Source organism: Helianthus annuus, chromosome 11, assembly GCF_002127325.2.
Source record: "Helianthus annuus cultivar XRQ/B chromosome 11, HanXRQr2.0-SUNRISE, whole genome shotgun sequence".
NCBI classification, from domain to species: domain Eukaryota; kingdom Viridiplantae; phylum Streptophyta; class Magnoliopsida; order Asterales; family Asteraceae; genus Helianthus; species Helianthus annuus.
The window spans coordinates 64,505,396-64,518,642 of record NC_035443.2 but is presented as its reverse complement, the minus strand read 5'-3'; the positions used below and the strand labels follow the sequence as shown (position 1 = coordinate 64,518,642).

The 13,247-nt window shown below is 31.0% G+C and overlaps 1 protein-coding gene across 1 annotated transcript; it reads left to right on the top strand.

The window, feature by feature from the left end:
- Positions 1 to 6,606: 6,606 nt before the first annotated feature.
- On the top strand, positions 6,607 to 7,805 carry LOC110890233 (nicotianamine synthase). Its single transcript, XM_022137827.2, has one exon. It carries the CDS (start codon positions 6,668 to 6,670, stop codon positions 7,631 to 7,633), a length of 966 nt encoding a protein of 321 aa, XP_021993519.1. The 5' UTR covers positions 6,607 to 6,667; the 3' UTR covers positions 7,634 to 7,805.
- The last annotated feature ends 5,442 nt before the right edge of the window (positions 7,806 to 13,247 follow it).

Genomic DNA, 13,247 nt, shown 5'->3' with positions numbered 1-13,247 from the left:
ACTAATCACACCACCAAAAAAATAAACGCCATCTTTCCAACAAACCATTCACTTTAAAACGCCAAAATAGATACTTAAAAAAGCCACAAATGCGGAACATCATTTCTTCTTTATTGAGTATTGTTCTGAATGAAGTTTTACTGAATGGATTCTACTCTGAGGTGGGTATATCTATAAGCTTTTGCTGAATGAGATGGACAAATTTTCATGAAAAAACAAAGAAAAAAAGACTTTACCCCTTAATGAAGACGAGCGTTATGTAGGAAAAAAAGGATCTACATAAGTTATTCAAAACAGAAGATGATGATGACAATGAAGATTTGGAAGAGAAATTAGATTATAATTTTTATTTTATTTTTTCAGTTTCTATTGTTTGTTATCTAATTCTCTGATTTTATTATCTAATTCTCTACTAAAAATTTTTTAATATAAAACGCCAAAAACACCAAAACGACTGATAGTGTGAAAACTGAGAGAACGGATGCAAGCAAAGCACGATGTTGCTATAAAACGCCAAAAACGCCAAACAACGTATTACTGAAAAATCAACACTAATTCACCGATGAAATTGAACGAAACAGTAATTGCTAAATAGTAAAATGAAGAGACGGTAACATTATTGCCAAACATTTATTATATTAAAAGCCACTACATGGAAAACTGAATTTATTTATCTTTTCAAAACGCCATAATTGTCTGTCAAATTATAGACCTGTATCCTACTTGATATAATAAACATCAAGAAAATTACTGATGTTTTCTACATCATAGACATGCATCCTGATTTAAAAAACAATAAAAACGCCAAAACATATTCAAAACGCCAAAATATTAACTATGATCCTTATCTACAAACAATAAATATGAAAACGCCAAAAAAAATGGAAACGGGATGTGACACGCATGACACGTGTTAGGCCAGGAAGCCTTCTCACCGTTTTCACACTTTTGAGCGTTTTCTCCTGATGCCGTTTCTATATATATATATATATATATATATATATATATATATATATATATATGGGATGGTTCAAATGAAAAACACTTTTATTGTGAAAACTTGAAAACTAACTAAAAAAAGCCTAAAAAACACAACTTTTTTTTTCAATTTTGTTATAAAAATCGCAGGTTTTTTTATATATTTTTTTTTCAAAAAAAGGAAAATGTTTTTTTTGTAGTACACATGTGTAATAATACACATGTGCACTACAAAAAAAAATTTTGAAATTTTTTTATATATAAAAAGCTGCGAAAATTGATATGCAAAAAAATAAAAATAAAAATGAAAATTTTGGTATGTTTTTTTGATGTTTCTAATTAGTTTTCGAGTTTTCACAATAACTAGTGGTTTTCATTTGAACCTTCCCCTATATATATATATATATATATATATATAGGGAGGTTCATTTGAGAAGAAAATTAAATTGAGAAGAAAAATAATAAAGGGTACAATTGTAAAACATTAAATAGTTTTTCTCTCATCTCATTTATTATTATTTTTGACTAATTAATTAGTCATAAAGAGTATCATTGTACACACTAAAATTTTTGCCTAGACACATCAAAATTTATCCTACACGTTTTTGAAATTTATCCTACACATACTGAATACAACTCGTAATTCATCCTACACACCTCATAATTTATCCTACACTTTAAATTAATTTTTTTCTTCTTTGAAAAAATATATATTTTTTTAAATAAGTTACAAATTTAATTTAGTGAGCTACACTTTAAATTAATTTTTTTCTTCTTTGAAAAAATATATATTTTTTTAAATAAGTTACAAATTTAATTTAGTGAGCTATTAAAAAGGAAGACTAAGAATTAATGATCTATCTAATTTTACCAATATACTCTTACACCCATATTAAATACAAAAATTAAATGAAGTAAAACGAAGCATTATTATTGGTTGAATTTTGTTCTTTTTTATTCTTACAAAAAAATTCTTCTCGTTTGAACCCTCCACTATATATATATATATATATATATATATATAGTAAGGTTCATTTGAGAACCACCTTTATTGTGAGAACCATTAGAACCAATGTGAACATACCAAAAAAACCTAACCCCCCACCCCCCGACCTAAAAAAAACCTAACCCTCTACCCCCACCCCCCCCCGCCACCAAAAAAAAAAAACCTAACCCAACCCCCCCCCCCCCTCCATCCAAGCTAAAATGCTAAAAACTAAACCATCAAAAAACCTAAAAAAATCTAAAAAACACACAAAATTTTTTTTTAATATTTTTTAGCTAAATATCGCTACTTTTAGTAGTCAACAAAATTTTTTTTGTAAATTTTTTATTGGTAACAAAAATTTGCGATTTTTAGCTAAAATTTATTAAATTTTCTTTTTCTGTGTTTTTTAGCTATTTTTAGGTAATTTTGGTTGTGTTCACATTGCTTCTCGTGGTTCTCGCTATAAATGGTGATTCCTAACGAATCCTTCTCATATATATATATATATATATATATATATATATATATATATATAGGGTAAGGTTCATGCGAGAACCACCTTTATTGCGAGAACCAATGTGAACACAAGCTAAAATAGCTACAAAAACCTAAAAAAACCCTAAAAAACCTAACCCCCACCCCCACCCCGCAAAAACCTAAACCCCCCACCCCCCCCCCCCCAAAAAAAAAACCTAACCCCCCCCCCCCCCAAAAACCTAACCCCCCCAAGCTAAATGCTAAAAACTAAAACCCTCAAAAAACCTAAAAAAAACCTAACCCCCCCCCACCCAACCCCCCCCCCCCCAAAAACCTAAACCCCCCTCCCCCACCCCCCAAAAACCTAAACCCCCCCCCCCCAAGCTAAAATGCTAAAAACTAAACCCCCAAAAAACCTAAAAAATCTAAAAAAATCAAAAAAAAATCTAAATTTTTTTTTTATTTTTTTACTATTTTTTATGTTCAAATCGCTACTTTTAGTAGCAAAAAAAAAAAAAAAAAATTTAAAAAAAAAAAATTTTTTTTTTTTGGATACTAAAAGTAGCGATTTTTATATAAAAAATAGTAAAAAAATAAAAAAAAAATTTTTTGGGTGTTTTTTAGATTTTTTTAGCTATTACTGTTTGTGTTCACACTGGTTCTCGCGGTTCTCGCAATAAAGGGTGGTTCCTAACGGATCTTTGTCCTATATATATATATGTATATATATATATATATATATATATATATATATATATATATATATATATATATATTATGTGTGTGTAGTTGGTGTGGGGAATGTGAAAGCATAAGGATTAGAGTATCTATTAGCCTTTAACTCAAGTTATATATAATAGTAAATAAGTATATGATGTGGTACGTGAGAATGGATACAAAAGGTACTACGTCACTTATAAAATTAAAATGTAATTTTTTTATATACATATCTACTTTTTGTTGTAAAAGTTTATTTTGAATATATTAATACACAAAAAATAATAAAACTAAAAAATAATGTGGTTAAATGGGTTGTATTCAAGTCAACTTGCGAATACTCGTGTTAGGGTTCATGCGCCTGACGCTATTTTCATGTTCGGGTTTAGTTTAATCTGCCAACCTGCAAACACAATCCGTTTAGCAGGTCTACTTTTTTAGCATAACCTTATTATATATAGAGGGTGTAGAATAGTATGAGGTCATGGGTTCAATTCCATGGTGTGCAAGTTTAGCCATTTAAACATATATATATATATATATATACATGTATATATATATATATATATATATATATATATATATATAGGGTTGAGTTTATTTTCAGAACTCTAAATAAATAAAGAACTTTCAGAACTCATAATAAACAATCATTATATATATAAGTTTTTGTATTTAGGATCTTTTTATCATCTATTATATGTATTTCTTTAATTACATACATGTTAAAAGTAGTTTACATATGTTTAATTGCCAAAATTATATATATATGTGTCATAACTAATTGTATATATTTAAAAAACTACTTTACATATGTGTAATTATAAAATTACAGATAAAAATAGTAAAATTACTCTTAACATGTATGCAATGGTAAAAATACACATAATAAAGATAAAATTATCCCAAACATAAAAATATATAAATATAAAGATTGTTTATTAGGAGTTCTGCGAGTTCTGTAAATATTTATGGTTCTGAAATGATCCTAGCCCTATATATATATATATATATATATATATATATATATATATATATATATATATATATATATATATATATATATATATATATATATATATAGGGGAAGGATAAATCGAAAACCCACTTGAGTTGAGAAAACTCAGAAAACCTTTGTAAAAAAACCATGTAAACTCAAGATACATTTCTAAAAAAAAATAGGAAATGTAATATACATATATTTGAACATTTTAAAAAAAGAAACACAAAAAAACACCAAGTAGTTTTTTTTTAAAAAATGTTACAAAATTTCAGGTTACATAATATGTATGTCCAAAAAAAATGTAACATATAGATTTTCAACATTTAAAAAAAAAAAAATAGTAAGCGTTTTTTTCATTTTTTTTCATAAATAGGTCCGTGTACATTTATATTACATTTTCTATTTTTTTTAGAAAAAAATAAGAATGTTACATAGGGTTTATTTGGGTTTTCTCAACTCACATGGGTTTTCGATTTATCTTTCCCCTATATATATATATATATATATATATATAGGGAAGGGTTCTTTACAGAACTTGAATTTTAATGAGAACTCTAAGAACTTTTAAGAGCCATTGATCTAATTAATCAATGGTGTTAATCCATCATGGCAAAATTGTAAATAATGGAAAATTTGAGGAGTTAGTTTTATTTGATAGGGGTATAATAGTAAACACAAGTCCAACGGAATTCGAAAGACACTCAAAATATATCCGATTATTTCTCCTTCTTTCTATATCCCCATTCATTTTCAATTTTACATCAATTAATTAATTGGAGTCTGGCTTCTGCTCTAAACAATTAAGAGTTGGGCTTATCCATTTCTTCTTTGATTTTGGTTACATATATGCATGTCACATATCTTACATTTACACATATGTAAATAAATAGTTTTACACATATGCAAATAAGTAGTTTACAAATATAAAGTTAATTTGCATATATGTAAATACATAATTTACACATGTGTAACCAACGAAAAAACATATTCTTGTAGTAAATTAAAGATAAAAATCATCATGACAATAGTCTTGAACATACATATACTACAAATTTGGACTAATATAAACTACTACTGAACAAATTGTAATATAATATGTAAGATTGTGTGAATTGTAATTATTTAATACCAACATGATAATTTCACAAATACAAACTGTTGTTTAAAGCATAAATATCAAACAAGTAGGATATATAAACTTTTTTACACTTATTTATAAGTAAATACTTTACACATATGTATATTACATGTTTTACATATATCTGTTAATTATTTTTACATATATGTAAATCATTAGCCGTATACATATAAAGAACAACTAACCCACAAATAAAACAAAAGATGAATCTATAAAAACAATATACCTATAGATTTTAAAGATTTAAATAATACGATATTTTCTTTTATTTATGGAAACTTTGCATTTTCGAATTAGTGTTAACAGTTGATTGGATCAACGAATCGGACTGTAAAACTGAATTTTGAAATTAAGATAATTTAGGAGGGATGGATAAAATCAATTAAAATGAGATAATATAGGAATTAATCTACTGAAACTGAGATAAACAAGGACATGTTAAATTTTGGACAATCAATTTTACTTTTATACCCTTTATAAATAAAATAAAGAATAAACTAAATAAAATAAAATGAGTGGCTATAAATGGTTCTGTAAGTTCTGTAAAAATATATGGTTCTGAATTGATCTTGATCCTATATATATATATATATATATATATATATATATATATATATATATATATATATATATATATATATATATATATATATATATATATATATATATATATATATATATATATATATATCTAGTGGGTGTTTTGGATTTCTTCTTAAAAAGGACTTATTAACTTATGTAAGTTATAAATGAGAAGTTATAACTACTAACTTTTCAAAAATAACTTGTTAACATACAAAAATAACTTCAATAAATTAACCTAAACACTATAAAAACAATTTATTAACTTTTATAAGTCAATAAGTTATAAGTTGCTCAAAAATAAGTTAACCGAATCACCCCCATATTATGCATATGTAGTTGGTGTGAACAAGAGAATGTGAAAGCATAAGGATTAGAGTATCTATTAGCCGTCAAATTATATAAAATAGTAAATAAGTCTCTATGATGTGGTACGTGAGAATGGATAATTATATTCAACAATGACTACATGGAACTTTCTGAAGCATATATATTACAGAAAACGTACTAGTGCGGCACGATAAATGTTTCATTTGATTCTTATTAGTTTTCCAAGTTTGATATGCATGTGCACTTGGTCTAAGAATAATTTACTATCTTTGAATTGTTTAAGTATTCGCTGTTGTCCGATTAAAAACAAGCAAGATTCACCCCTTCTTTAGTGGTGTGTGCCAGCCAACAAGTGCTATATATAACATGCAGAAGCCCTTCTCAATTCTACACATACACATTTAGTTTTCTGAGGTACTAAAAGTCCTTGAAATCTTATAACTGTTTCTTAGACATGGAATCAATCCAAGGAAATATCATATTAGTGATGAAAGTATGTGAAATTTATGATAAGCTTTCAAAACTTGAATCACTCAAACCCTCTAAAGATGTCGACAACCTCTTCACTGAACTTGTCCATACATGCATCCCACACTCTTCCATCAACCTAGCCACTTTGCCAGCCAATATTCAGGATATTAGGTCTAAGCTCATTAGACTTTGTGGTGAGGCTGAAGGCCATCTTGAAGCTCACTTCTCCACTATTATTGGCTCTTTAAAAAATCCTCTTCATCACCTCAATATATTTCCTTACTACTCGAATTACCTCAAGCTTAGCCTTCTTGAATACAACATTCTCAATCAACACTATTCGACAACAGCACAAGCCCCCAAGCAAGTCGCATTTGTGGGATCTGGTCCCTTACCTCTTACCTCAATTGTCATGGCCTCTTACCATATGAAGGATACAACTTTTCACAACTATGACATTGACCCGATGGCGAATTCAATGGCCTCTTGTCTGGTTAAATCTGATGAGGACTTGTCTAAAAGAATGGTCTTCCACACTGCCGATATTATGGATGTGACTGATGAGTTGAAACAGTATGATGTGCTTTTCTTGGCTGCACTTGTGGGGATGGATATTGATCAAAAAGCTAAAGTTATTGAACATTTGGCAAAGTACATGGCCCCTGGTGCCATCCTCATGCTACGGAGCGCCCATGGTGCCCGTGCTTTTCTCTACCCGGTGGTGGACCCTCAAGTTCTTCAAGGGTTCGATGTTCTCTCAATTTTCCACCCAGATGATGATGTCATTAATTCTGTTGTAATCTCACGTAAGTATCTGAAGCCGATCACCACTGATCGAAATGACCATCAACATTTAGGTAAGGCCTATGTTACACCATCAAGTTGCAAGTATTGTGAGTTTCAAGTTCTCAACACTCCCCTTAATAATATGAAAATGATAGATGAGTAGACCATCATGGCTTCATTTGGTGATGTTCTAAACTTAAATTTGTATTTTTACCAAAAGGTGTGTGACTAAATGTAATGGTTTGTGTTTCCTACCCATGTAACCAAATAACAAGATACAGAGGATCATGCATGTGATGTTTGAAATTACTATGGTTATTTAAATGTTTACTTTAGTGATGAATTAAGGAGAGAAACTGAAAAAAAAGGAAGAAAATGAGTTAAGAGAGAAAAGAAAATGAGTGAAAATAAAAGATTTAATTAAATATGGTTTTCCGAGTTTTGGAGAGAGAAATGAAAAGAAAACTAAAGCTTTTATGTGTTAAAAATGTTTTCCTTCTAAATCTCTTTAATTTGAAGGATTTAAAATGAAGGAAAATTACTTAGGTTATCCTTCATTTCTCGGCATTTCATTCCTTAAAAAAACGACTTTTTTTTTAAATCTCTCCAAATCCTTTCATTTCCTTCGTTAAATGAAACTTTAGGACACAACTAATGAAATATTCATGTTTTCCATATACCCTGTTATATATCTACAAAAGGTTTTATTTGTTATATAGTCCACTTATGAGAATTTCGTAGAGTTATAGAATTTAATAAAATCAATCAAAAACATTTCACTACTACGTAGAAAATTCTCCACATTACCATTCAAACTTTTCCATACACTATTACACAGAGAGTATCACTTGCTAGGTTAATCGGGTTCATTTACGGGTCACTCGGCTCGCAAGTCCAATTCGGGTAAGCCGGTTACGTGTCAATAGATACATGGGTTATGGAATAACTAAAGACTTTGTTGTCTCAGTCTTGGTCAACTGAATTAGCCGCAACAATATCGTACACGTGGTTGAGAATGGAGGTTGACCTGGTGGCTAAATGTATAGAATTACGTTGTAGTTCTTGATATGCTATGTAGGGTGTTTATCGAATCAAATATCGAATTTTCGAATTATTCGAATCGAATTATTCGAATAAATTTAATTTTTCCTTGAGTTCGAATTCGATTCGTATTCGATTAAAACCTACCCATTTCGATTCGAATTCGTATTCGAATAAATAACCCAATTCGTATTCGATTAAAAACTCAAATTCGAATCGAATTCGAAAAAATTCGATTTGATTACGTTTCTTTTAAAACATATAAAAAGCTATTAAAATGAAACATAAATTTTAAAACAGCCATAAAACACGATATCACATTAAAAATTTCCAAATAAAGAATCATAAGTCTACCATTCAAAACAAGAATTCAGGAATAACCACTACAACTTAATATTTTTAGGGTTAGAAATCTATTGATAGATTTACCACTTAAGTTTTAGTTATGGGCCATATAGTGGGTTTGGTAATGGGTATTTTTAATATTGAAATAAATTTTGAAAATAATTTATAATATAGCCCAATAAAAGTTATATATGTATTATATATAAAAATAATAAACAAAATGTATAACTATTATTCGAATTTCAAATCGAATTGAATTTGAAAGTATAAATTCGTATTCAGTTCGTATTTGATTTACTTGACTCTAATTGAATCGAATTCGAATTCTGATAATCGAAACAAATTCTTGATAATCGAGTCGAATTTAATCGAATTTTGAATTTTTCGAATCGAAACGAATTCTAAACACCCCTAGTGCTATGTATTTATATATATAAATAGGAGTAGTATTTTTTAGGCCTATAAACTTAAATTTGTATTTTACCTAATGGTTTGTGTTTCCTACCCTTTTAACCAAATAATAAGAATCAGAGGATCATGCATGTGATTTATGAAATGCATGTGATTTATGAAATTACTATGGTTATTTAAATGTTTACTTTAAGGATGAATTAAGGAGAGAAACTAAAAAAAAAAAATAGAATTAGGGAGAGAAAATAAAATGAGTGGAAATAAAAGATTTAATTAAATATGGTATTTTGGAGTTTTTGTAGGTCCCGATTCTCGGAGGATCGAATAACGAAACCAAATCCTTGTTTATCACAAACACGGTCACGAGTGCGGAATCCCCGTGACTATGCAAAACCAAACACAGATATAAACAACACAAGGTAACCAATGAAACACAATCAATTGATTAAAGTGGATGAGAACAATGTTCAAACAGATACACACACAGTTTGACACTAAGCTTCCAGACAGGTTATGCTCTCATGGTTTCAGTGTGAAACTATGAGGTGTTTATATAGGCAGCATGACACAAGATATGACGAAACTTGAAAGGGGGCAGACGAAACTTCAAAGGTTGACGAACTCCTAGAGTTTCGTCACTTAGCATGGTGAAACTTAGAGTTTCATCACAAGGAAGTTTCATCATGGTGAAACTTAGAGTTTCATCACAAGGGAGTTTCATCATGGTGAAATTAAGATGAAACTTGGGAGTTTCGCCATACAACAGCTCGACGAAACTTAGAGTTTCGTCGAGGGCTGCCAAACAAGATATGCTGCAAACTGATATAAACACACAAACAGACATAGACCAAGTATGCAACATGCATTGTTCATTTATACATTACATTACAAACGAGACGAACTTGTTGGACCCAAGTAGGATAGGAGGATATCCGACTTGGTCTTCATTCCGTAAAAATGTCGAACCGAACGTGCCGCGTCCACACAAAATGTATCAACAAACTCCCCCTTGGACGCTGCTGTGATGGTTCGTCTTCCATGTCTTTTATGTCGGAGGATCTTCAAAGGTCTTCATGCGTCGTAAGTAGAAAGTGTATCAACAAACTCCCCATTTCATTTAGGAAGTGCGTTAATAAACTCCCCTTTAAAATAAACTCTCCATTGAGTTATACTCATGAATCTTTTGATCTTCGAATCTCTAGATCCTTGTGGTGTTGATGAAGGGCCAGCGGCAACTCGACCATCTTTATCCTTTGATTGCATCAACGTCGTGTCTTCACTTTACGGCTTGTCATCTGACACGTTCTCTTCGCCTTTAGCTGATTCTGATGTCATATTTGCACATACAAGAAAGCTAAACACGTAATGAGAACAACCGCCTGGAATTTAGACAAAATAAACAAATGACACATATGAGATCAAATCTCAATCAAACACCGACCGGCAACAGTTTGAAAGTTTAAAAATTGATCAATTTTAATCCTTTAACTTTCAAAACTTGTTAACTTCGACAGTTTATGAAGGTGCAATTGTTTTCTGGCTTTAAAATCAGGATTTTGGGTAGGATAGACTCGAGTTCCAACATCGGTCAATCAAAAATAAACTAGAAGCAAAATCTTTTTGGCTTTTATAAAGTTTAGATTAAAACACACCTAAAATCTTTTTGGTATTTTTCATTTTTCAAATGTAAAGACGGAAAGCAATAAATAAATATATACAAAGATGCAAAAACTGAAAGCAGTAAATAAATGTTCACAGACATTCTTTTTGCGAGTTTCGAGGGCAAGAGAATCATATCAGTGTACGCTCACGCCAAAACGCTTTTGTTGTTCAATTAGTTAACATTTAAATAAGCATTGTATAATGATTATCGGTATTGTTGTCCACATAAGCTCAACTTATTAGATGTAATCATGATTAGGGGATACGTTAAGGTATGATTTATACTTACCGACTGGTGTTCATCCACACACGACACATTCCCGTATCAAGGTATGCATGAGAGTTCATCTTACCGGTGAGTATACCGTTTATCATCTATTTGACCGTATAAAAGAATGTGAGATACTCACTTACTTTGAATTGAAAAGAAGCCCTATGTGATAGAATCACTTATTGATGAGGAACTTGATTTTCATATGCATGAGGGCATAGGAGCAACATGAGGGCACAGGAGCAAGTCCGTGAACAGGTCAGTACATCGTATAGCAAAGAGACGAACTTGACTCCCGGATAAATGTGATATTTTATCACTTATTTTGATTGGACATGTGATTGTTGATCACTTATTGAGGTTGAATGCAGTATGTACACGTATGTATAGTATCATGGAAGATCTAGACTTCGTCTCCGTTATTTTTCGGTAAAAGATACAACCATGATACACAGATTATAAGACAACATAAAGACCGAATATCTCAGAACCTCGGCAATCTCTCAAACGAAATTTCGGTACCAAGACCATATGCCAATGAATGGTTCCCACCTGGTCTTTAGTCGATTTAAGTTTATATCACCCTGCACACTTTAAGATGATTGTGAGCCTACCGATACATCTTATATAGAGCTGCTTATCGTTTTTCATTTTAAGTTTAGTTCGAAGAGGTTTCGACATACCACTGATTTACTATCATTTTCTCTTATTCTCGCCAGGAAACTCAATTTTGATTTTCTACTGTTTTTGTGTTTTTGAAATATTTCGATGTTTTTGTATTTTTCAAATTTGGATTTACTCCCCCTAAAATCAACAAACTATGATAAATTTTAAAAACACAAAGTTTTTAAGAAAATATTTACAAAAACGATTTCCCGATGTCGGTTAACTCATGTTTTACCTCAATGCCGTTTACCAAAATTAACTTTAATCAGAATTGATTTATCGAATTTTGGAAAAATCAGTTGGCACATTGGTAATCGGTGTGGACCATGACAACATTGACGAGTTTCATAGTGAAACAATCATGTGTGAGGTAATATTCGAGTTCAACGTGCCAGGTCAAAGAGTGCTGTACGAGATGATATAATTCATAAAGCAGCTTAAAGATCGTCAAGTATAGGAGAGATTAGAAATTCAAAACCGTGTCCTGCAACTGCTTCGTGCGTTGCAAGGAATCTGAGTGCTCTCCCAAACTGGATATCCACCCGGTGTAGACTTCAAGCACGATTATGCAGCTACTTCACTTAATCCGAGAAAAAAAAAAAACTCTTCACAGCAACAAGATCAGAAACCTCCAGTCCGGCTGGTCTTCCACATTGCACCAGCGAAGGTCTTTTGTTTTTCTCTTTAAGAAGTAGTGTGCGGTTGTTCAATCCACGCCAAGGCATCCACACACCTGGTTGGTTTGTTCAACAAACACATTTTCTTTGATCACACCATGGAGAAATGTACACTGCACGTTCATCTTGTTGATTTTGAACTTCAGACGTGCTGCAGGGGCGCACGTTTTGATTGAATCTATCCTAGGGACCTGATTAAAGCCTTTTGCAATCAAACTTTGGAATGATTTTCATTTTGTCAAAGCTCTCAATTTCTTTCATCAGACATTTTTTCACCATCATATTCTTCCTTTTTTTTTCTCTCTCCATCAAGGCAACAACTCCTAGATATGATGATGTTTCGGAGCCGCATGTCACCAATTTTGTGCATGGCCCCCCACTATCAACAATCCTAAGATTATCAATAGTTCCTCCTGGAACATTCTGCACACTCATTCACAGATCAGTTCAGGATGGGGACCCAAGCCTTAGTGGTCTTGGGTCGTCCCTGAGCATCACGAAAAGTGATCTCGATTTCCTGATGATTTTCAAACACAGCACCTCCCCCTGAACTTTCACCTGTTTTAGCTTTCCAAGTTTGTTTTTGTTTACCAGTTGATTCTTATGAAAAGATTTTGAAATTCCTGGTTTTAAATTTTGTGATGAACTTGGTTCCCTTTTAATAGATTTGACTTCAGATTTTAAAGCCTTTTCAACTGCCTTGA